This window comes from Gobio gobio, assembly GCF_949357685.1.
Source record: "Gobio gobio genome assembly, chromosome: 5".
Classification (NCBI taxonomy): domain Eukaryota; kingdom Metazoa; phylum Chordata; class Actinopteri; order Cypriniformes; family Gobionidae; genus Gobio; species Gobio gobio.
Genome location: NC_137101.1, coordinates 26404419 through 26430574, shown reverse-complemented (window position 1 = coordinate 26430574; position 26156 = coordinate 26404419). Strand labels below are relative to the sequence as shown.

General features: G+C 37.5%; 3 protein-coding genes across 4 annotated transcripts in view; 2 read left to right on the top strand and 1 right to left on the bottom strand.

The window, feature by feature from the left end:
- Positions 1-26156, top strand: part of taf3 (TAF3 RNA polymerase II, TATA box binding protein (TBP)-associated facto) — a 996662-nt gene that overhangs the window by 138136 nt on the left and 832370 nt on the right. The window lies entirely within an intron of this gene.
- tnni1d (troponin I, skeletal, slow d) overlaps positions 1-26156 on the bottom strand; it is a 123567-nt gene that overhangs the window by 25570 nt on the left and 71841 nt on the right. The gene's annotated exons all lie outside the window — the stretch shown is intronic.
- Positions 1843-26156, top strand: part of st8sia1 (ST8 alpha-N-acetyl-neuraminide alpha-2,8-sialyltransferase 1) — a 28930-nt gene continuing 4616 nt past the window's right edge. The window contains exons 1-4 of the mRNA XM_079817206.1: positions 1843-2606; positions 7833-7977; positions 13325-13434; positions 16858-16950. Coding sequence (XP_079673332.1) covers positions 2428-2606; positions 7833-7977; positions 13325-13434; positions 16858-16950 — 527 coding nt within the window. The 5' untranslated portion in view covers positions 1843-2427. The remainder of the gene's footprint in view (positions 2607-7832; positions 7978-13324; positions 13435-16857; positions 16951-26156) is intronic.

The following is a 26156-nucleotide window of genomic DNA, read 5'->3' as shown; positions in this document are numbered from 1 at the left end:
AGGCAGCAGTTCTGGGTTCTCCAGTGGCCACAGACAGTGTATTTTGTCAAAATAAATAAATAAATCATATCTGTTTTTTTTTAAACGCATGTTATCACTTTTTTAATAGCCTAATGTTTTTACTCTACAGTTGTGCAGTTTTAAGGGGACATATGGACATTTTAAAATGTATTTGCCGAAATTAGTAATGATATTTATATACAGGTTTATTTAAAATAGCTACATTTTATGTAAATTTCACATTAAATATCTAAATTTCTCCAAAGTTTAATTCATGGTGAAAACATGAATGTGCATATTAGTGGAAGATTGCTGCCATCTACTGGAAAACAAACACTTTTGCTAGTTCTCAATAGTTTGTGCATGAATGCAAGATGCAATTACTTGTTAATTGTGTTTAGGCTGTAATGTGGCATAGGTGCTATTTTTGTATAGTTTAACTATCATCAGCCTTTAAAAAATAAAATAAAAATAATAATATCATGAACATAATGACGGGGTAGAATGGACTGGACATCATATAAAACAACAACAATAAAAATTAAAAAACATCAATGCATTAAAAAAATAAAACAGTACGAGTGTTTCCGCAATTTAGACTGAAAACATGTAGTGCTAAACCTTGATACAAGGGGCACCAAGTAAAATCTTGCCTAGGGCAGCAAATTGGTCAGGGCCGGCCCTGATAATTTGACTAACGTTACGTGTTTTATTCACATCAGATACATGCACATTATATAGTAACTGTAGCCTATAGTTTACTCTATTCTTCTTCCAGTTCACTGGTCACTTACTTTCATGTAACGTATTTCGTGAGACGAGGATGAACTCAAGTGTTGTAAATCTGATCCGATTCTGAGGCGCAAACTAACATGGCGCCGCCCATTGCGCTTTATAGATCAACTAACACACGTTCACTCACACATTTGAACATCAGATAGTTCGTGACCCAGTTAAGAAGTTTGTGAATATTTTGAATAAAAAGAAAAAACGAAATAAACCCGATACAGCTGAGCTGCCAGCGCTATTGCGGCTGCTGTGTGTCATGTGAGAAACATGACGCGTCGCCATGGAAACAATAAGGCGATGCGTTCTAAAATATTTAGCCAGAGAATATGATCATATTTCAAAATAAAGCTGAAGCTGGTTTGTAGCATACCAAGAATACAGACTACTGCTACTGTAACTGTTATTTAGAGTTAAGGCCTGTTGTAGCCTATTGGGTTAGGTGGCTTAGGTTTTACTGTGAATTTGTAAATAAGTCAATAATAATTAGTAAATAAGTAAATTGTGTTTTGTATTTATTTATATTCATATATTTAAGTATACATTAAACTTTTAATAAATGGTTCAATTTAAATAATAATAATAAATAAATAAATAAATAAATAAATAAATAAATAAATAAATAAATAAATAAATAAATAAATAAATAAATAAATAAATAAATAAATAAATAAATAAATAAATAAATAAAAAGCCATTTAATGTCATCCACCTCGTTTTGTGGCCTTTTTTTTTTTTTAAGTATCGGTTCAGGCACCGTTTAGGCACCGGTACCGTTTTAAAAGTATCGGTTTGGCACCGGAATCGACAAAAGCCCAAAAGATACCCAACCCTATTTAGGACTAATTTAACAACCAAGATGTTTGTTAACACAAACATGGATAGACAACAATCATGTTAAACAGAAGTTATGATAGTTGACAAAAATTAAGCATGTTTTGATCATTCGCATTCATATTTGTTTACAGTAGGCAACATACTGTGTAAACAGCTCAGTAAATACGCTACACATCCATTGTCATGTGACTAGATTAGCCAGAAGGGGGCAGCACCATAACAGATAACGGGGGCAGTGATGCATGCTAAAGCACTTGCAACAAACTGAGCTTTGTCTCTCACTTATTCGGAAGATTACATCCGACCGAGACGGCCAGATTGAGAGGGAAGGCCTTAAAAATGTATTTGCATAGCGGGACAGAGAAAGGGGTCGCGATGCGGTGATAAAGGGGATATGAAGTCGGATAGCGCAGGGATCAGATTTGTTGGAGAGTTCAAGACGGTTTGCATTAGAAGTGATGGGGGGAAAATATATCTGGATCCCGTATAAAAACCCTTGAGATTCCAACTGCTTGACCAGACGGAACCGATGAAGGCGATTCGCCCGCATCCACCACATCCTGACCGCGATTGTGAGCTCTTCCATCAGCAAATCAGCCGGGAATGAGGAAGAATTGAATGCATGCATGCATGAAAATCTGACACTGATTACCGCTGTTGGCCTCTTTAACGCCGCGTTATGGGAATAGCAGGATAACGGTATTCAAGCGGCTTTTTGCTTCTAATGGCAGTGGCACCAAAATAAACCTGTCGGTGGTGAGCACGTGTTTTTGAACTAGGCGTTTGTCTGATCAGACCGGCGGAATGGTGTCTTTGAGATGTCACAGGAGCAAGTATATATGGGCCACTCTGGGTGTGCTGGCGTTGTTGTGGCTCTATATCTTCCCCGTGTACAGGATACCCAGTGACAAGGAAATGGTGGATGAGGTTCTGCGGCAGGGACAAACATGGAGCAGAAACCAAACGGGAGTAGATATGTACAGGTATTTCCATTCGGTTAATATCACATGTATTTATTCCATCAATGTGAGAGTATCTATACTGTCACTGTGCAATGCCATAAATGACATTTTAGTCTCTAACCGTAATTAAATAAATGAATTGGTTGCAATCAGTATCTAGTCTATTTAATCTGATACGAGTAATGTGCAGGGTATACACCTCCCCGATAAACCTATTAAGAGAATGCGCATGCGCAGAGGGTCAGATTTGTTTGAAACGCTCTGTCCCCGCTTTGAACCCCCACACAGGCTGACGTCATAAAGGGGGTTGATTCTTCGGGGAATATCCTGATTGGTGTATTAAAGCGGACCTATTATGCAAAATTCACATTTGAACATAAATTTGGGTCGGCAGTGTGTGTATACAACCGTCCTATAATAGTAAAAATCCACCCACTGCACTTTTTTAATCCCCATAAATCATAAGAAAGTGTCTTAGAACAAGCATTTGTGACATCACAAATGTTTAGGCTTCGCCCACGCGTCTTCCCTATTAGCATAGACCCCGCCCTCTGTTATCTGTACACAGTCCGCCACGTTTTTCTCTTCGCCAGAGCATTTAACAAAAGCGTTCTAGAAATGTATTATTAAAGCTACTAAGTTATTCAGTCAAGAACAGTGAGTGTTTTTCTTTTGTTGTTTGGTTAATAATAACAGCATATTTCGCAGTAGCTACTGTGCTATATGCTGCTTTCAATTTAAAACACAGATCTAATATACACATGCGATTTCTTTACTGTTTACGTTCACAGACATAACTGTGTTTATGTAAACTTTGTGTTAAAAGCATGTTTGTTTGACAGTTTAAATGCAATAAGACAGGAAAGAGAGAACTTATTTTAAAGGGGTGGTAAAACACATTCTTTTGAAGGCTTGATTGTGTTTGTGGGGTGCACTGTAACATGTGTTCATGCTTCGTTTTTTAAAAAAAAATTGCATTATTTTTCATATACCCAGATAGCAACATTGTGTCGGCCCAGATCTGGAACTTGTGGCATACTGATCTGGCCCACATGCTGCGTGGAATGACGGCCCTTGAGTGGACCACTTCTGTTTGCCAGATCTGGGCCACAAGCAGGCCATAACAATGCCACATGTCAGCCAAGAGCAAAGAAATAAACCAGAACTGGACCTTACTGAGCCACAAAATCGGTGTATATTAGATATGGAGTCAGCTCAGCCTTAATAAACCTGTTAACAAGCAGAATCACTTAAGGAGAGAAGAGAACGGAAAAAGAGACGAACAGAAAGACAAGAACTACAACTGACTTCAGCCACAGCTTTAGTTGAAATCAACTGAAGATAAAAGAAGACATTCAATCTCTGAAAATCTCAGCAGAGGAGGATTAAACAACTCCACAAACAGCATTACCAGCTTCACACATTACTAACCAGACTGACTTTATTTCTGTCAGACGTCTACAGAAGCTCTTATTGAGAATTAACAGTTTAACTCTAATGTGTTTCTTCTGAAGTCACCATGACAGCGATTAGTGTTTGCATTAGCTGGGCTCTTTACTCTTATTATGTGTCTTCCTCTTTTGGCTTCTGTGAATATGTGTTGGTAAAACACGTTTGAAATAGCAAAGGAAGCTAAAGAGAAGTGACATCCGGTGATTATGATCACCTGTTGATGGTTTTATAATGACATTTTATATATGATATTGCCTGGTGTTGTTTGAGTATAATAAATGTGTTGTGTTAATAATACATTTGCACTACAAACCCTGTGTACAGAAGCGTGAGATCCTGCAGTATTATAATAATCAGTCATTAGATTTTAACAAAGCACAAAAAGTTAATCTGACGTCAATCAGATACACACAAATATCAAGAATCGGCGTATGAATCTCATCAATGGTGACAAACAAAATAATAGGAAAATTCAGCTGCATAATATATTTATGCTGCAATGCATGCTGGGAGTTCTGTACTATGCTGGTACCCAGCATGCATTGCAACATGGCATTTTTGATTGTCACCATTGTTGAGAATCATGTGCTGATTGTTGATTGTTGTGTGTCTACCTGTCATCATAGGTTAAACTTTTATTTTTGTTCATGTTTGTTAAAAAACTAATTGCATAAGGCTAACTGCTTGTTAAAACACTGCAAGATCTGATGCTTCAGTAACACAGGGTTGGTAATGAAAATGAATTAATAACACAATTGTTTGAACCAAATGACATAATTGATTTCATGACGATTTTAAAACCATCACAAGGTAATCAAATTACCTGATGTCACTCCTCTTTAGCTTCCTTTGCTACTTCAAATGTGTTTTACCAACACACATTCATAGAAACCAAAAGAGGAAGACACGTAATAAGAGTAAAGAGCCCAACTAATGAAAACACTGATCACCATTACGGTGACTTCAGAAGAAACACATTAGAGTTAAACCTCTGTTAATTCTCAGTAAGAGCTTCTGTAGTCGCATAACAGAAATAAAGTCAGTCTGGTTAGTAATGTGTGAAGCTGGTAATGCTGTTTGTGGAGTTGTTTAATCCTCCTCTGCTGAGATCTTCAGAGATTTAATGTCTTCTTTTATCTTCAGTTGATTTCATCTAAAGCTGTGGCTGAAGTCAGTTGTAGTTCTTGTCTTTCTGCTCGTCTCTTTTTCTGTTCTCTTCTCTCCTTCAGTGATTCTGCTTGTTAACAGGTTTATTAAGGCTGAGATGACTCCACATTTAATCTACACAGATTTTGTGGCTCAGATAAGGTCCAGTTCTGGTTTATTTCTTTGCTCTTGGCTGACATCTGGCATTGCTCTGGCCTGCTTGTGGCCCAGATCTGGCAAACAGGAGTGGTCCACTCAAGGGCTGTCATTCCACGCAGCATGTGGGCCAGATCAGTATGCCACAAGTGCCAGATATGGGCCAGATCTGGGCCCACACAATGTTGCTATCTGGGTATTTGACCTTTATTCTACACTGCTCTGTCCCTCCTTGTAAAACGGTCTGATGGTTTCCGGGTTTTATGAAGCCAGTCCCTCAAAAATACGCGATGGGCTCAGATTGGTTAGCTGGCCCAGTGTGTTGTGATTCGCTAACCGCAGTGCACATTTGTCGGAAACGCCACGCCCCTTACCTGGAGGCTGTGCTTTGGTCAGTATTAGAAACAATGGCGTCAATAAAACCATAGCAATCTGAGCCCGAATCAGACCCAGAACATTTTAGTGAAGATGATCGAGCAGCAGAACCTGTTCAGTCCTCAAGAGTAAAGACTGCGGATCTATAGTGATCGCTACTGAATGGCACTTTTGTATTTTTAGAACGATTATAGCCAAATATCTGTCGCAAGAACTATTAACCCAAAACGAACACTAAACACTGGCTTTACTAGTAAGTTAGCCAAATCACACACAGAACCATGTTTAGCATGCCTGTAGATAAATAATACATAAAAGCTATAATCAAAGAATCATTTACACTAATGCCAAGTTCGCTGTTGAGATTTTAACGTTAGTGTTTGTAACGTTAGGTGTTCGTCGGATAACGTTAAGTATGAATGAGCATTTAACAGACTGGTTTGCAGAACAGCGTTGTCATCTGTTTACTTCCTTACTACAACGTACAATTAACCTATTACAGGAAAACACATTGACGAAAAATAAACCAGACTTACAGGTTGTGGCCCGTAAACAGCTTCTGTTTGTAAATCCAGCTTTCAGGACAAGCTGTGGTGCAAATCCTGCATTGAACTCGCGAAGATTGTGGAAGTTTTCCTCCGTGAAATGTGCAGCGGGATCCCCGCGCGTCGTGCATCCACGCACTGGCCGTGTTTGTCTCGCGCCGCTGACGTTGTGCAAACCTGCATTGAACTTGCAAAGATTGTGGACGATTTCCTCTGTGAAATGTGCAGCAGGAGGCACGCCCGTCGTGCATGATTCACACTGGCAGTGTTTGTCTCGCTGAACCGCTCATGAATTGCAACGGACGAATATTGTCCATTATGTCACATTTTCCAGTCTTCTCCTCTGACCCTGTCTGTCTCGTGCTTTATGATGGGCAGCATATATCTGAGACCTGTTCCCCTCTGTTTCAAACACATGCATATAACATGCTGTATGTTAAACGCCCATCCCCAGACCTGCAATCCGGATGAAAATAACAGTGTTTCGTTGGCATTGCAGCAACACCACTCCAGCCTATACCACTATACCACAACAACAGCGATACAAAATGGCCTCACCCCCCCTTATTTAATATTCTCGGAGGAGGGGTTTATGTAAATATTGAGGCTGGTGATGTCACCAACCCTGGAGGAATGTCTGTAGTTGCCTGTAGTCCTTAGAAATGTATTTCTTTAAAAGCAAATATCTCCCTTTGCTTTAAACTTTGAACGTTGTAACTTTGCAGATGTTGTTTATGCTCAAGCAGCAACATTACACGCTAGCTAAAGTTAGAATAGTGAAGTCGGGGTTTACCACCCTTTTAATACTCACGGGACGCGCTATTCGGCAGCCAGCTTTCTGTGCGCTTGCTTCGGATGTTTCCGCTCAGAAAACCATATATCAGACGTTTAGACTGATATGGCTTTAATATGCATGCAGATAATAAACGTTCATGATGATGAAGAACTGCCAAGTAATGTGAGCATGACCGTGATAGAAATGATAATCCAAACCAAATGCAAATTTATAATATATGGTATAATAAATTATCCATGGGTTGTTTTGAGCTGAAACGTCACAAACACATTCTTGGGTCTCCTGAATCACATCTTGTAAAAAGTATAGGTCCCCTTTAAATCATATTTTACAAAGAAAGCAAAGCTTATGAATGTTAGGGTTGTGTCGCATTATTTGCATAACTAACCACATTTTCCCTACAAATTCTTATTACCATAATGTACAAAATAAAAACATCCTTCTCATTAAAGAAATGTGACAAAACGTTATAGTAAAGATTTATATAAAAATAGTAATTGTTGTGTTCTTTGAAACGCCATTTGAAAAAATCAAAGTAAAATGTCTGCAGGCATTACAGTATTATTGTTCAAATTATAAGTAATTATATTCAAATTATTTATTTGTATAGTCTTTTGCTTAAATGCTTTCCATATATGCTTGCTTTCAATTTTGTCATCAAATTTAGTTTGTGTAATTGCACTGCAATCTTATTGCTGAATAAGAGGACATTTTCACAAGATTTTCTGTTGTTTCTTCTGCTTATCCCCTTTTTTCCCCTTTTTTTTTTTTTGGCAGGAAGCTGCTGACAGAATGCTGTGATCCAAAGAGGATGTTTGCTGTTACTAAGGAGAACTCGCCAATAGGCAAAGTCTTGTGGTATGATGGAGAGATCTACCATTACCACATGGTCACCAATGAAACATACCCGTTATTTGTTCAGGTACTAACTGTCTTTCATAGTAGTCAGCGAGCCCTAAAAATGACTAGCTTAGAAAAGTAACCTCTACTGGCACACTTCTACTCATGGTGTCTCAAATCAAAATCCCATGTAGCTTCTAACAGTAACCTGAATTAACACAGATAAATTCAATTTTTTTGCGCTATAAAATGTAGTTATTGAATGTGGAAGTGTTTGAAAGAGAAGCAGTTGGTCCAGATTTTTTTTCTTTCCACCCCCACTCTGCCCATGAGGCTCAGCGCTGCTCTGCCTTCTAAAAATAAACAGGCATGGGAGAGACACCTGCATGGGTCCTAATTGTCCTGTACTGGGCACCGTGCCATCTTTCAGTCGCAATGTTCCTCCTACTCTGTCTCAGAGCCCACGGTCATTATTTGCCACATACACACTGCAAAGTTTCAGGAGTGGCAACATGGGGGGAGTGAGTCCCCTAAACTATTGTTCCATGTGTGTATGGAACACGGCTCACTCCCGACAATGGGCTGATTGACACCGTGGTAACCATAGCAACATTCTGGTGTCTCCCGTGCTTTGTATCCGGTATTCTGAAGTAATATTACATTGACAAAAGACTCGTTACGTTCAGCAATTTGAACTAAAGCACAGTCGACGGGAGTAGGAGGTCCCTGCGGAACAAAAGTGGGCGTTTTCAAACTAATGGCTGTTTATAAATCACGCAAAGAAAAACGTGAAACGGAGGCGTCGTGTTTTGAGCGTGCTCTTGCGGTATTGCCATGTCCACTTATTTTAAGCGTTTTTGGGGTTGTTGTTTTAGATTGGCTCATACAGCGATAAAGTTTATGGAGTTATTAAAGTGAGCACGTGCTGGTCGCAATATTTAGGTCTTATTATCAGCATAAAGTATTTCATTTCTTTCGGTTTTTTTCTTTCGTCTTGTTTGCTAATTTGCGTCTGGCGACACGAGTCAGGCTCGTAGCACATACAGACGAGAGATATGCCTACATGATAATCTCGTATTTTATATACATATTTTAACATGCATTAGAGATGTATCTCTCATCATAAGTCATTAACAACTAGTTGTTCAGTTTGGTTCCGTACACAATGCGGAGACGTTTTGTAAATGCGGTTGTCACTACCTGCATTTTTCGGGAGTTATGCTGCCTTCACGTGCTATCGGAATTATCGTAAATACGAGTTTCCTAGGTAAAAATTGCATATGAACGCCCTCTGATGTCGTGTTTACCACTGGGAAGTTCGGAAATAATTTTGATACCCCAATTCCCGAGATGGGCGTGTCATAAGCGTTAAACATGGTGGCGGGAGCTGGGGCCCGTTTCAGAAAGGAGGTTAAGTAAAAACTCTGAGTAGGTTAACCCTGAAATAAGGGAAACTCTGGGTTTTCTGTTTCAGAATGGGAGGTATGTCAAACCCGAGAAAGCAGGGTAAGCCAAGCCTGTTTCTGAAAGAGAGGTAACTTATACTCAGAGTCAGTTACCAGGGTAACTTACTCTGTGAACCTAACCTGGTCAGGAGCAGGTTTTCTTTGGTAAACCCAGAGTTTCTTTCATTCTCCTCCCCCTTTTTAAAGCACCAGCAGTGTTTAGATACTTTATTCATTCATTCAAACGCCACAAATGCTTTTCTTACTGAGTATTTTGGTTGTATTTCAAGTATAAATATAAAAAAAATTATAAATTTATTCTAAATCTAAAGTAAGCAAAGTTTACTTAAAACAAATTAAATTATCTGCCACTTGACAAAAATACTAAAGTAAGAAAAGCATTCTTTGCAGGAACATTCATTGCTCATATTTTCATCATGAGGACACTGTCAAAGTGACAAAAATGGCATGTCATTTTATACAGGATCCTGACATTCACTTGAAAATCCTCTAGAAGTAACCTAATAATTAGAATTTCCTTTAGGATTTCCAGTGGTTGGACGCATTTATGACACTCATATTCCCATCATCACACTTTCTGAAAACGGATTACTGTATGGAATGGAAGGATGCTGCCAGATGGTAGTACGAGATATATGGCATAACCACCACCACAGCTGTTAAATACATTTATTTACATTTTTTATAGTCATCTTTATTTCCTACAAATACTTTATTCTTTTTCCTGTTGGATGTTAATATTCTTCCTCCATCTCCTCTTCATCTGTCAGTGGTGCTGGTGTTTGGCTGGCCTGAGTAGAAGTCAAATGTTTAATGTCATTACCCTGATTAATAAATGTAACAGGTGGGATCAGAGAACATTTCATTATGTGAAAGAGCATAGACCCTTTTCACATTTCTGGGTTTCTGAAGCTGAAGTCGTCATAGTTGGGTTAACTCTTATAGCGGTGAATGAGAGAATACATTAAATATATATTTTTGTGTCTCCATTTGCTAAAATAGCAAAAGAAAAACTTTCAAAAAGGGAAAAATTAAAGTTAGATTGATAACTGCAGTGAAATGAGAGAAAGATGTTAATTTTAACTATCACTCCCATAGACGCTGTATTAGAAACACTCTCACAGCAGCGGTAACTTGATTTTTGTAATTTGATGCAAAAGTAATATAATACAAAGTATTAGTGTTATAAATGTACATACATAAAAAAAAAAATACAAAAAACGTTGCAGGATTTACGATATTGATGACCATTAAAACGTCATCACAGTCTGTGAAAAGGGTCTATGTGGGAAAAGCTGCTGCACATTGGATACTGAATGATATTTATTTAATATGTCAAATGTTTGTAAAGTCATTAAACCTACACCCATGAACATTTTATGCTTAAAGCTTTTCCTGATTGAATTATGTTTTTTTAATTTATTTTTTTAGCTGCTGCCACATTCTTTGTTTGCCTTTTGGATACCATGAAAATTAAACTTCATTAAAATAATTAAGAATTAAACTTGTGTATTGACCTGGAAGTATGCAAACGTCTTTTTGTTGGGTGCTGTTGCCATGGTGAATCGTAATTTCGGAGCTCCATTGATCGTGGCTTTTCATAGTTGGAGTGCATGAGCTTAACTCAGAGTCAGTCTACTCAGAGTTGATTGAACTTCCTCAATTCAGCTGTTCTGAAACCCAAAACTCAGAGTTTCCCATCTCAGAGTAAGTCAACTCAGAGTTCAGGTTTAAACTCAGAGTTGGTTGAACCTCCTTTCTGAAACAGGCCCCAGGACTGCTGTGGCAGGTGTGGTTTTATTGTTGTTTTTTTCCAAAACAGCTTGGTCGTCTTGTCTTGACATTAACGTAGTACATATTTACATGTAAGAGTAATCATATGAAGTGTATTGTATGTTTGGTACACAGCGAAAATAGCCTTCATTTGACTGAAATTACAGAATCAGCAGAAAGCGGACTATCTGTAATGTTTATATGGTTGTTGGTGCATGGGAGACTACAAATGATGATGGTTTTAATAAGATTTTCCCAATAAATAGGCAAGAATAACCTGGTGTCCACCATGATTCCTGTTCACTCCGACAACAAAGCACTTGAATGCAACAAGCTCGTAATCACGACTTCTAAAGTGGGAATTAGGAAATTTCCGATAGCACGTGAAGGCAGCATTAATTCGGTTGTAACTCTCGTAAATTACTGAACGGTGAGTACAGAACAGGATTAAGCACTACAATGTAGACTGGGTAAATATTACTATTATTACACAGTCTTCTTTTTTTTCTTTGAATAATTTTATAGTTATAAATGGGTCTTTTGTGTCCAGAAAAGCCATAAAAAGATTTGCATTTACACACATAGTGTTAAAGGATGCTCAATCCCAGTATTAGGTTTCAGAAGAACAAGTGTCAGCATACAGCAGATTTACTGTAATTTGAATTTAACCATCAGCAGAAAAATAAATAAACATGTAATAGGTTTATAAGAGCATTATACATCATTCATGCCAGATGAGAAAGAGCACTGAAATTATTATGCAAGAGCTTTATAAAAAAAAAAAAGATCCAGTCAAGATCATAGGGATTTTTGCTTGAATTTTCACTTGCTGGTTTCAAAATGAACGCTATTGATTGATTTGATTGGTTGGTTTATTGATTAATTGTGGATTTACAATTCATCGCTTATGTCAAAATACCATATGCTTAATGGTAATGTCATATATATTATGTGTCTAATCAAATGACACAAATTAGTCTGATGTGCTTAATAAAAGTTGTCTACATTTATTTATATATTTTCTGCTTATATATGTTATTTTGGGATCAGTAAGATTTTTTATGTTTTTAAAATAAGTCTCTTCTGCTCACCAAGACTGCATTTATTTAATAAAAAACACAAACTGTAATATTGTGAAATATTATTACAGTTTTAAAATAACTGCTTTCTGTTTGAATATATTTTAAAATGTAATTTATTCCTGTGATGCAAAGCTGAATTTTCAGCACCATTACTCCAGTCTTCAGTGTCACATGATCCTTCAAAAATCATTCTAATATGATGATTTGCTGCTCAAGAAACATTTATTATTATCACTGTTGAAAACAGTTGTGTACAATTTTTTCAAGATTCTTTGATGAAAAGAAAGTTCAAGTGAACAGCATTTATTTTAAATAGAAAGCTTTTGTAATGATTATATGTACTGATTACTTAAGTGTCCCGTTTTGTACTTGATATATTCATAATAATGATTTAATAATTGATTCATAAAGTATTGTATGGGTGAGACAACAAACAGTAATGAATCATAAATATGACTGGCTGAGTCACTTTTGAAATCAAATACCTACTGTGAGAGAGCCAATACATGTAGATGCAGCTCTGATTACTTCTGTATTGATTTATGTTGATTTACATATAAATAAATAGACCCAAGCTATATGTAGGGATCAGAATGTGATCCAGACTATGTGGTAAGCTCTTTTGGCTTGAGCCAGTAAGAAACCTCCCTAGAAACTACCCAGAAAACCCTAGCAACCACTTGGAAATACACTAACCACTCAGGGTGCCACGACAGTGTATCAACTCTTTACCAACTACCCACAAGCCACAACACTCTAAAACCTGGCAAGCACAACCAATTTTCGTCTGTAGGAATTTGGTTTTGATTTGATTTTGATTTGTTTTTGATTTTTCATGGTTTGAATCTACCACTAATTTAGAAGGAAATGTCTGATGATGAGTGTTTAATTATGCATGAAAATGCTGGCCTGTGATTCAAATGGATCTCCAGGGGTCTTACAAACGGTCTTTTCATTGATTCAGTTTTACTTAGGGGTTCACCACTCTTTGAAGCATATGAATATTGAAGTATCCTTGATTTGAGTATGTATTAATCAAAAGAAACAAATGGAAATGTAATGTGTGTGTGACTCTTTATTCTTTGACCCACTGTTTTTGTGATGTTAGGATACACCATTGCATCTTCCTCTAAAGAAGTGTTCGGTCGTGGGCAATGGAGGGGTCCTAAAACACAGTGGCTGTGGAAACGAAATTGACCAAGCTGACTTTATCATGAGGTGAGAAGATGATAATATTTGCTTGTTCTAGACTGGCTGAGTGTGTCAGATACCATACACAATGTATTATATTTATCCAGCGATATTTGCAGAACATACTGTCAAGTTTTAATATAAACATATTTGCATGTGCATCTATTAGTACACAAGCTAGAGCAAAGGTGAAATGCAGAAAGGGAGCACTCTTTGGATCTTTGTTTATGGACATGGTTGCAGAAAAAGTATGACTTTAACTGTTTCTTGAAAGTAGTGATGGGTTCAGCAAGTTGGGTGGAGGTAGGGAGTAGTTCATTCCATCTAAGAGGAGTGTAAGTTAGGGCTGTGCAATTAATCGAATTTCGATTTCGATTTCGCCTCCCAACGATCACCAAAATAGTACAATCGAGAAAAAACGATTATTTTGCCATGTTCAGTTTTGCAAGAACACTCTTATTTTGTCTTGCGTTCTGAATGAAACGCGCACGCGTTCATCCGCCCCTCCCGAAGCCACAATCTCTCTCAGTCTCGGAGTCTCGTGTGCATATCATCCGCTGGAATTTAAAAACTCGGCGCGAGTAAAGATGGCAGAAGGAGGGCAGTTACAGCAGCGTTTGGTGAGCAAAAAAGGCAAAACCAACTCCGTTGTCTGGGAACAGTTTGGCTTTGAGGAATCAGACAACGAGCAGAAACATGCTACGTGCAAGATTTTCTACATGGTAGTGGCTGCAACGCAAGGGAACACCACGAATTTGTTTAACCACTTGAAAATTAAACACAGAGTGACCTATGACAATCTAATAAAGAAACAAAAATTGACGAGAGCAGGGGTGCCGTGTAAACGTCCTTTTTTTCCCTCATATTTCTCAAATAATTCTCTCTTTGTAAACTTTGTTCAATGCATGCGAGTGCTGCCGTATGTTTGAATATGACCAGTCGTTTTCACCGTCGTCACCCGGGTTTAGTGCCAGAAGACGTGAATGAGAAGCCGCGCGCAGTGAGAAAATGTGTCTCTGTGCGCTCATCCGAGAGCGCGCACACGTCTCTCAGCGCGCAAATATTGAGTTCTCTTTTAAGTCTTGCTCTTGAACGGACAAACTCACACAAAACGTATGTCAACATGTCCATCTTGATGAGTATCCTAGCAGACATAGTCTGTATATGCCTTAAGTGAACTTTATACAGTCGATAAAGACGACGCATATCCGATCCGGATTGAATAGCTTTTGTAAGTTTAATAGGATTCATCTTTAATTTATGCACTCAAATATGCAATGTTATTTTACATTTGATACATTTCTGTACCTGAAAACTAATGTTAGACGTACCTGAAAAGCATATCTAGCCGAACCATATTGTTGATCTTATTTATTTGTGGTTATCATTTTTACGTGAATACTTTTATACTTTGATTTGAATATATGTTATATTATTTATTTTAATAGTTCAAAAAGTACAACAAATGTTACAATTTCAATTGAATTGTTGAAAGGTGTATTTTTAATAAATACAACACATTCCCAAAGTCATGTGAAATAATCGTGTTACATAATCGTGATTTCAATATTGACCAAAATAATCGTGATTATGATTTTTTCCATAATCGAGCAGCCCTAGTGTAAGTGCTTCATTGTAAAGGAATGTTGTGCACACGAGGGAACGTAGGATTGAGGTAGGAGGCTTCATTTCCAGTCCTCAAGGCCAGAATCAAATCCTTGAATTTGGATTAGGCAGCTACAGATAGACAGTTGGAGTGAGACCAAGAGACTAGATGCACTGCCATGTTCTGGATCATTTGCAAAGGCTTGAATGTGCTATTTGGGAGGCTGGCCAATGGAGATTCCTTACTGTCCTTAGTGTTGGTGGTCGACTAATGGGGTTGAGCAAGGTTGAGCTGGAGGTGACTTTTCTATATCCAGGCCAAGATGTTTGAAGGGTAAGCAATGGCATAGATTGAAGCTGAACATTGGGGTTGGCGGGTTGAAACAACAGGCATATCATCTCCACAGTAAAAGCTATGTGCCTTTTTGATCAAGCTGAGTGAGGTTGTGTATATCGAGAAAAGGAGAGGGCCAAGCACTGAACCTTGAGGCACCAGTGATTAATTCAGACACCCCTTCTCTCCAGAGAACTTTGAAGGATCTGCCTGTGATGTAAGACTGAAACCACTGAAGTGTTATACCTGTGATTCTAAGGTCAGAGTTGCTTGAGAGGATGATCTGGTGATTTACAGTATACAAAGTCTGCAAAAGCAATGAGGACAGATGATCTGAAGTTTGCTCTTGCCAGCTGAAAAAATGTATTGAAAGCCAGCAGGTGGTTATGGTGGAATGTCTGCTTTTGAAGCCAGATTGGTTATTAAATAGTTTGTTTTGTGAGAGAAAAACATAGAACCGATTTAATACCTAGGAGTTTTGACAGAAGGAGAGCGGCTAGTCTGTTTTTTTGTTGGCTTTAAGGTTAAATTTTGACCTTTTTTTTAGCAGTTGGTTACCCGAGTCTGCTTTAAGACCCCCTGTGGTGAAAATCAAGTTTTTAATGTTGTTTATATGTCTGTGGTGTTTTTAATATGCTTTCAGACAAATCATGAGCAAATTCATAAATCTGTTGCTGAGTATTTTCTCTTTAAAACTGCTGTGAACCAAAGAATAAAAATCTCAAAAACAGTTTGAAATCGCTGGTGTTTTTCACGTCACAAACTACCTCGCAACCAATCATGTCAAAGTGCATGCGGGCTTTAGCATATCATCATTACTATGCTGTGAAGCAGGAGAGTCTCAAGAGAAGTCATACCGGTATTTTTCTGTTGATATGAAAAATTGGTTACATTTAGCAATATAACGGGTGAATTATGTATATGATGCATTTTATAATGTTATGATCAACTATATGCCTTTCTCCACTGATGTTCTATGATTTTCAAAGCATTTCTAAAGATGCTGATTTTAAGAAGGCAGACTGAGAGGGTAAACGCAAACATGGTTTATGTAACATTAGCAACACATTATTAGCTGTTTGATAACGTAGCCAAGCAAAAGTCAAGATAATCATATTAATTATCGTTATATGCCAGATGTTGTAAAGAGCGATATCTTTGTGCAGCGTTTACTACAGTAAAGTTGAGCGAGTGGGTCTCTGAGTTGGTGTGAGTGAGTGGAGGCGGGGATAATTTGCATATTCATGGATCCACGCATACTAAATGAAGCAAGGATGAAGAGTTACATTCAAGCTATTTTAAGGCATGAAGCATTATTTACAGGATTTTTTTTTGCTGAGCTTGATCCATCACAAAGAGTATTCGATAACCAGGAGCTAAAGGGTGTCACTAGTGCTAACCCAGGGATTTAAAAAAAAAAATTCAACAACGCTTGCTCATGACATAGACTGAGTAACATCACTTCCAACAACACTTTTTCTTCAATTTCTCTTAATCTCCTCTACCTCTAGATGTAACCTTCCTCCTCTGTCCAAAGAGTACACCGCTGATGTTGGTACCAGAACACACCTGGTGAGCGCCAATCCTAGCATTATTGAAAAGAGGTATGTCGTCTTCTCCTCGCTTTATTTATTTATTTTTGTCTTTGTTTTATTTTGGGGGGGTTGATATGATGGATTCACTGATCATACTTTATTTAATCGCAATACCAACAATTCAGTACTGGATACCAATAACAACAATATTTTTTTGTCACAGCTAGCTTTACTTTGGTAACGGCACTACTGAATTTAATCAAAATGACTGAAATGAATTGTTTTATTGAAATTGTTAGCTTTTGTTATTATGAGTATTATTTTAGTATTAACATTGGGTCTCGTTCATGAAACACGAGCAGAACGAATTTGTGTGCAAATCGTTCGTAAAGCCGCTCTGACGAAAATGTTAGGGCTGTGATCTCCCAGTCGATTAGTCGATTATTAGTCGATACGTTCTGGCTCGACCAAAATTCAGATTGGTCGATTTTTTTTTTGCCGCGTTCATTTCATCAGGTGGAAAGCACTAATTGCTAATGGGGGTGTTTTTAGAGCACCCCTGTTTCACAGGTAACAGTCTGCCTTCAGAACACCCCCATTGTTTTCACTTCTTTTGGATTAGCCCAACCAACTGGCGAAGAGAAGTCTCTCGCTGGTCCTTTGTTTTTCATTCCACGCTGGCTCAAACGCACCGCCCTTAGCGGTAAACTTGAGGAACGCCCATCAACATACACATGAGGGGAAGCGTCACAACACCGCGCTAAGTGGATCTGTACTGTCAGTTTCGCTGCGTTCATTTCATCTGGTGGAAAGCACTAAATGCTAATGGGGGTGTTTTCAGAGCACCCCTGTTTCACAGGTAACAGACTGTCTTCAGAACACCCCCATTGTTTTCACTTATTTTGGATTAGCCCAACCCACTGGAGAAGAGAGACAGATTGAAGAAGGCTAGTTTTCTGTATATTATTTATTTAATTGTGAGTGTTTTTTCTGCTCTTGATCTGGCTTGTTTAATAAATATTCCTTTTTTATTAAAGTGGACGTGCCTTTTGTGTTTAAGAGTAAAAGCTTTAAGTTAATAGTCTATTCGTTTCTCAGCCGCTCATCTGAGCTCCTATATGTTCGAGCTGCACAGAGCGGCTGAAATGATACTGTCTGTCAGTTATTATAATACATATGACAAAAACAATTGTCTAAATTATGTTGTGGGATGCACAATATTATCGGCACGATATCGGAATCGGCCGGTAAATGCTTAAAATATAAAAATCGGCATCGGCCGATATGAAAAATGATGCCAATATGCCATGCCGATATGATAAAGTGTTGATATGAGCTTGCAATAACTCACGTGTGCAAGGACTGCTATAACGATAAGATAATTTCAGCCGTGTGGTCATTCTTGAAGTGAAAACAAGCAAACATTTCATGTATGGTGATTTATATTGACAGTTTTTAAATGCTGCCTTGAATTTGTGAATCAATGCAGGATTGCCAGTTTTCACAACAAAACTAACCCAAAACAAGCACAAACACGTCTCCCCACTCTCCAGCGCACACGCAGCAGCCTCCACAGCAGCTGAAGCTCCTCCGGGTCCTAGTGCCCGCCCGGTAGAATCTTATAGCCTATTTAGTGGGGGCCCTGTTGTTGCAGTAATAAAATGAAAAGTAGAATACACAAATAAATATAAATTACCACTTTTTCTGAATAAATAAAGCAGTAATGATGTCAAAGCACAAGCATGACACTTGTAAATTAAATACTTTTATATACAGTTTATTAATATGTAATACAATTTTATCAAATGGATGATGAAAAATAATCCAAGGAGCACTAAAATAATTGTATATTTTTTTTATTTAAAGCTAAATACAGCATCAAAAAAAACTCAAAACAATACAAAATGCCGTCTTCAAGTAGTGAGGATGATTTTTTTGTCCTCTCTCTTCTTAAAAAGAGAAAAAGAAAGAGGAAATAATGGGTCCATCCACTCATGTGATCGCATAGAGAGGAAGTTGAGTTCCACCTCCTTATCAAGGATTATCCAGACCGATTCAAAGTTTACTTTAGAATGCCAGTGGCTCAGTTCGATGCTTTGCCAGCGATACTGGAGCCACATATTAAAAAGATCACCAATTTCCGTGAATCAGTTAATCCTGAACAGAGACTGGCAGTAAGGCACGCACACACACACACACACACGGTTTACAGGGACTTGGTGTGAAAAAATAAACATATATCGGTATCGGCATCGGCCAAAATGAGTTGAAAAATATCGGCATATCGGATATCTGCAAAAATCCAATATCGTGCATCCCTATTATGTTGCATATTCCTCAAAAGTTCTTGTGATGATATCTAGTTGACAACATAGTACTATATTTTCGGAAATCATAGGCTATGATATTGCGCAGGTGCACTTGATGCAACGCTGTCAGAGCTGACAGACTCGTGTGTCAGACTCATTTCAGTGCAAAATAATCAGCTCAAAAACTATTTAATATACTGCAAATAGCCTACTAGTTTTTTATGTTTATTTATAATTCATTTAGGGAGACAACAAGGCTACCAAGTACTGCGCACAGTGCGCAGCTAATTAATTTAACTTTTTTTTTTTCCCTAACGTCATTTTTAGTCTAAAATTGTCAGGACTTCAGTCGACCAAGATTTTCTTTGGTTGATTACAGCCCTAGAAAATGTTCGTATTTTGAAAATGTTAGTTGGTACGAAAGAAATTTCCCTACCACATGTAAATGGTGCGTAAAACATTTGAGCGTTCTGCATTCTAATTTAGGCAAACTGATGTACCATAATAATACTTCATGAGTTAATTTGCCCTGTCTTTTTTTTTTTTTTTTTACCGTTCAAGTTTGAGTAATATGCAGTGCTCGTCACTCTCACTTTTTACCTTTCCAATCACAGTGGAGGAGGGGTGGGACAAATACTACACCGACCAATCATCCTACTTGTACAACAACTGAACAACAATGGAAAAGTTAATATTGCTTTTTACTGCATTTTTATATTCAGTAATATTCTTCAAAATAAGATACTAGTAACATTACTGCCATGGATATTCTGTATCATAGCAACCAAAGTATTTCAGCTGGAAAAAGCTGCAAAATGCTTTCAAGCTGGCCGTTTTCAGAAGAGCACCAGGTGTTTTTTAGCTGGCTAAAAATACTTTGGTGGACACACGATAATTGAATATTTATTGCTAGGCATATAGCCAATTAGTCTCTTTAGCATTTATGCAAAATGTTGGAGCCAAACCTGAGAAAGAAGTCCAGAAGATTCCACAGCGTTCGTTCGGAATGTTTGGAATTCATTAATATACACACATTTAACTACTGAATCCGTGGTATACGAAGCGTTTGTGAATCTGGAGGAGAGTTTTCCTAAAGGTCCATTTACGTGCAAATTACTCGTAATTTGCTCGTATATTTGCGAGTTTCATGAACGAGACCCATTGTGTCTATTTTTGACATCACTAATGGGCACATAGGAATCCATTTATTCATCTTTCGAGTCAAACGTTGGCTAAATTGTGTAGTTGTTTTGACTTGGTACTTAATTTTTTTCTTTGTCCACCTTCAATACTGTAGTTGTTTCAGTAAAAGAGTGAGAGAAGCACTCTATCACTTATATCATACCATGTCTTGTTCAACTTTTTTTACAATTACAATACATTCTGTTGTCTGGCAGAGTTCATAATCCTTCTATGTGAAACAGCCGGTAGCTATTTGTGGTTTCTGGAGTAGTTAGGAGTACTAGTGCAGCAAACAGCAGGGAAACCGTGACAGAACGGTCCGAAAAGGACTTGCAGTTCTCCAGACAGCCGACTAAATGTCTTGAGGGATGGATATTGACCTTCTTTTAGTGGATTATCCCTTTTACTTCTTGCATTAGCTGGCAGGAGATCTCCAGTCTTAAGTGCATTGACGTTAGTACCAGGGTCATACATTTTCAATTGCATTACAGTGTTTCCCACAGATTAGAAACCAATTTGTGGTGGCGGGCGGGGGCATGGGGCGGGTGGAGGGGATGGGTTCAGTGATTGCCACAAATATCGATTTCGATCTTGATTCAGTATCAATTCATATTTATATAGCCTACTGTACATATAAGGAAAAATAAGTTTAACTATTATATTAAATATTATTAAATATTTTAAGTAGTCATTAATGGACCACAATTATTGCACAAATAGTAGGCCTATTTAGTACCAAAAGATATCCTCAAAATATTCAATAAATATTTTTAAACTAAAATATAGAACATATAGGCTATTTAATTGAAAAATAGTTAAGGTGTATGGTCACATTTGACCATCAATGAGTATAATGTGTACAATTAGTAAGCAATGAGGGCTAAATACAAGAAAAACATTGACATTAATGTAACAATGTTGGGTCTATCATCACTCTCCATAATAAAATGATCCTGTATATGTGGTTGACGTACTAATCAATGCACACTATGCTGTACTGTACCAAAACCTGCTGAAAACACCTGTATAGTGAAACTGTTGTGTATCCGCGGCTTAAGCCATTCAAATGTATTGACAACGCGGGTTTGTTTATAACTATTGAGCGCTCCGTGAACCACGTGACCGCGCGCGCGCGCCGGGAGATGAGAGCAGGTCGCAACTCTGTTTTTCAGCGCCTCTGGCTTTAACTGTTACACATTAGCGCCAAAACGCTATTTATTGTTTGCATTCCGTATTAACTTTTAAAAGCTTAGACTTTAATATCAAAAGCAGGTTTGAGAGAGAGAGAGCGAGAGAGACGCATGAGTGACACGCTGCGTGTTTTAAATAGCGTTAAAAAGTTAATGAATAATGACACGCAATGTGTGGCAGCCGGTGTTGATTCGGTGGCGCACCGCAACGAATTAGTCTATGTGTGGGAAACACTGCATTATTTATAGGGATGCACCGAAATGAAAATTTTTGGCCGAAACCGAAAAAGAGGAAACCAAGGCCGAAACACTGAAAGAAATTATGCCAATTATTAGTACCATTGCATTTATGGCTATGACTGTGTACTAACTTTACTAAAATCAAGGCATTGCAAATGCATAAAATAATATTAAAGTTTCAAAAAAAAGTTTATAAAATAAAATTCAAACTAAAATGTTTAACTTGACCCCACTCATTTGTACATTAAATAATAATGTACAGGCCTACAGAAAAGTTTTAAAATGAAATGTTCTTTCATAAAAACAAAGTAAATTTAGGTCAAGTGCATTTTAAATTTTTTCTCTGTAGGACTACTACAAGAAAGTGCATTCAGAAGAAGTGCAACTGCTTAAAGACAACTATTTTCTCTGTAGGCCTTCAACATAATAGTGTATCAAAACAAAGACTGCCATAGCCCATATGTTAACTGTAGAATAGGGATAGCGGTACACAAAACTGACGGCTCGGTACGGGTTCGGTACAGCAGTTTTACAAAATGGCTTTTTATTTATTTTTATTGGTTTACTGAAAAAAAAGTATCTGTCCTTAAATAAATTATATTATAACTAAATGTTTATTGAAGATATTGCTGTAAACTATATAGGGAGCCCTTACTTGCACATTAATATTAAAGGTTAACAACAGAGCCCAAACTATTAGCCTAAATTCAGTTGCTATATATTTTTAGGTCTAATAATCAACACTCAAATAACACACAGTACGCAAACATGTAAACTTCACATAAGGCAGTATTTGCAATAACTTCTAAATCTAATTATAAAATAATTTTTTATCAAATTCGTTGTTGAAATATAATCATTTGTGTCTGTCATTTTCATGACAGGTTTATTTAAACATACATGAAATCATCAAGATATAATTTACAGGTTAAGTAGAATATAATGAATACAACAGCTAATATAGAGCATATATTTAGTGAAAGAGTTGATTTCTCAAGTGAACTAACAGCTGTGGACACTGAATGACTGCCTGAGGTAAATGTGATGCTAACTTACATGACTGTGTGTTTAGTTTAGCCGCAGTTGTATTGAGGTCTTTCCGCCGTTGAAACACTGACTGAGCGATTACACCACATGATACGTGACCGTAAGTTGTGTCCTCAATGTTCATTCATGTTTATTATTAAGGAAAAGATGATCGATCGCGCTCACAGATGATCGCGTTCACGCGCGCGCCGCCGCTTGAACTGTGATGTGATCACTGATGCCACATTAAAGAGCGTCAAAACGGCATTTACCGTTTGAATTTCGTGATACATGTTGATCGATGTTGGTGTGGGAACTCGGATTGAAGTGTGTTCCGCGCTTAAAACATGCCCACTGTTAAAGATTGCATTGGGAACCGTTCGGTTTCACAGTGAAGTCTGGTCCTCTTCTCATCGAGAACATGAGCTCTCGCTGTCAGTGCTTGTGCATGGAGCAGACGTGGGTGTTTCTCAGATATACTGAAATACGTCCACACCGCAGACATTTTGCTTCAGACAAGCACGTGAGGGTCGCGGTTTCTGTTTGCGTCATCACAACATTTCGGCCGTGTTGTTTCGGAGATAAAAGTCTTTCGGCCGAAAACCGAAAATGCACTTTTGGGACATTTTCGGCCGAAAATTTTCGGTGGCCAAATATTCGGTGCATCCCTAATTATTTATTTGTATTAATATGCTTGTGTTCTAATTAGGTGTCACTAATTAGTGTTTTTTTCCCCACAGTGGATGCATAAGAGGCTCATATTTTATATTAAAGACATCGTTCTTGATTTTGCATACCGCCTAACAAAAATGTTAACTGTCACAGAATTTTACAATAATTTAATATTTTATAATAAATCCATTAGACCTCTCTAATGATGTATAGTTTTAGGCTGCCTGCATGTTAACAGGGGCAGTAGAATAAGTTTTCTGTAAAATATAATTATATCATATAATTATCATTATCATTACTGTTATATTTATTCTTAAATTATATTATAATTTTTTTATAATGAATGTTATTGTAATAGTAATATTCATAATAATTCATAATAATAATAATAATTATTATTATTATTAGTCATATTAATATATACTAAATGCTGGGCCAAATTGTGCATCCCTACAAACGAGCACAAAAAAAGGTGTTCAGAAATACACTAGATTGCCAAAAGTTTTGGGACACCCCTCCAAATCATTTGAATTTGGGTGTTCCAATCACTTCCATTGCCAAAGGTGTATAAAATCAAGCACCTAGGCATGCAGACGCTTCTACAAATATTTGTGAAAGAATGGGGAGCTCTGTGAATTGAAGCGTTGTACTGTAATAGGTTGCCACCTGTGCAATAAGTCCTTTCGTGAAATGTCCTCACTACTAAATATGCTACGGTCAACTGTTAGTGCTATTAAAACAAAGTGGAAGCAATTGGGAACAACAGCAACTCAGCCACAAAGTGGTAGGCCACGTAAAATCACAGAGCGGGGTCAGCGCATGCTGAGGCACACAGTGCGCAGAAGTCGCCAACTTTCTGCAGTGTCAATAGCTACAGACCTCCAAACTTCGTGTGGCCTTCAGATTAGCTCAAGAACAGTGCGTAGAGAGCTTCATGGAATGGGTTTCCTTGACCAAGCAGCTGCATTCGAGCCAGGGCCGGCCCTGACCAATTTGCTGCCCTAGGCAAGATTTGACTTGGTGCCCCTTGTATCAAGGTTAAGCACTACACGTTATCAGTCCAAGTTGTGGAAACACTCGTACTGTTTTATTTTTGTAATGCATTGATGTTATATTTTTATTGTTGTTGTTGTTTTATATGATGTCCAGTCCATTCTACCCCGTCATTATGTTCATGATATTATTATTTTTTATTTTTTAAAGGCTGATGATAGTAAAACTGTACAAAAATTGCACCTATGCCACATTACAGCCTAAACACAAAGAGCAAGAGTGCATCTAACATTCATGCACAAACTATTCATTGAGAACTAGCAAAAGTGTTTGTTTTCCAGTAAATGGCAGCAATCTTCCACTAAACTATGAGCATTTTCATGTTTTCACCAGGAATTCAAATGAGAAATTTTGATATTTAATGTGAATTTTACATAAAATGTTGCTATTTTAAATAAACCTGTATATAAATATCATTACGAATTTCGGCAAATACATTTTAAAATTGCTATACACCCCCTTAAAACTGCACAACTGCAGAGTAAAAACGTTAGGCTATTAAAAAAGTGATATGTTTATATTATTTATTTTTTACAAAATCACACTGGCTGTGGCCTCTGGAGAACCCAGAACAGCTGCTTGCATAAAGTTTAAGGTAAAAATAACTGGAATTAATTACCAAACATTAGTATTTTACTACTAAGCAATTAAATAAACTGTTCATTTATTTGCCTACATCACTTTACTTCTGTCTTTACACTGCAAAAAATGCTCTTCTTATTTAGAATCTTTTTCTTGTTTCCAGTCCAAATATCTAAAAACTCTTAAATCAACGTGCATTTACTAGATAAGTAAAATGACATAAGACATTTTTCTTGTTTACTTGAAAATAAAATCAAAATGAAGTGAGTTTTTGCTTAAAACAAGCAAAATTATCTGCCAATGGGGTGAGAAAAATAATCTAATTTCTGTTTGGGACAGAAACAAGATTTCAATCAGAAACAAGATTATTTTTCTCAGATAATTTCGCTTTTTTTTCAGCAAAAACTCGCATCATTTTGATTTTATTTTCAAGAAAACAAGAAAATTATCTTCTGTCATTTTACTTATCTAGTAAATGCACCTTGATTTAAGAATTTTTAGATATTTAGACTAGAAACAAGACACAAATACTATGTAAGAAGAGCAGTGTATCCCTTATCTTCCCTGCATCAGAGGGCTTCTGTCTTTTTTGACACTTCAATTCGGCCATCCGTCATAAATAATCAGGCAACTTTCACCGTGTCAACACCTGGTGCGAACGGCCAAGCACCCTAAAAAATGAAAGCAATCCTGTCTGCGTTGGATCCGGCGAGAGGCGACGCAACTCAACAAATTCCCCTAACGATAAACTGATTGCGCGTTGTATTTCTGACGCAATTCAAGTAGATCGGCGGGGGGAGATTGATGAGGCGGACCGGGAAGATGCGGGGGACTTAGTTACGTTTTTTTTGCGCTTTATTTGGTAATATTTCAAATTAATATTAATAAAATATTATCATTAATACATTTTGGCGCCCCTATGGATGAGTGGCGCCCCTAGCATTTGCCTATTCCGCCTATGCCACGGGCCGGCACTGATTCGAGCCTTACATCACCAAGTGCAATGCAAAGCATCGGATGC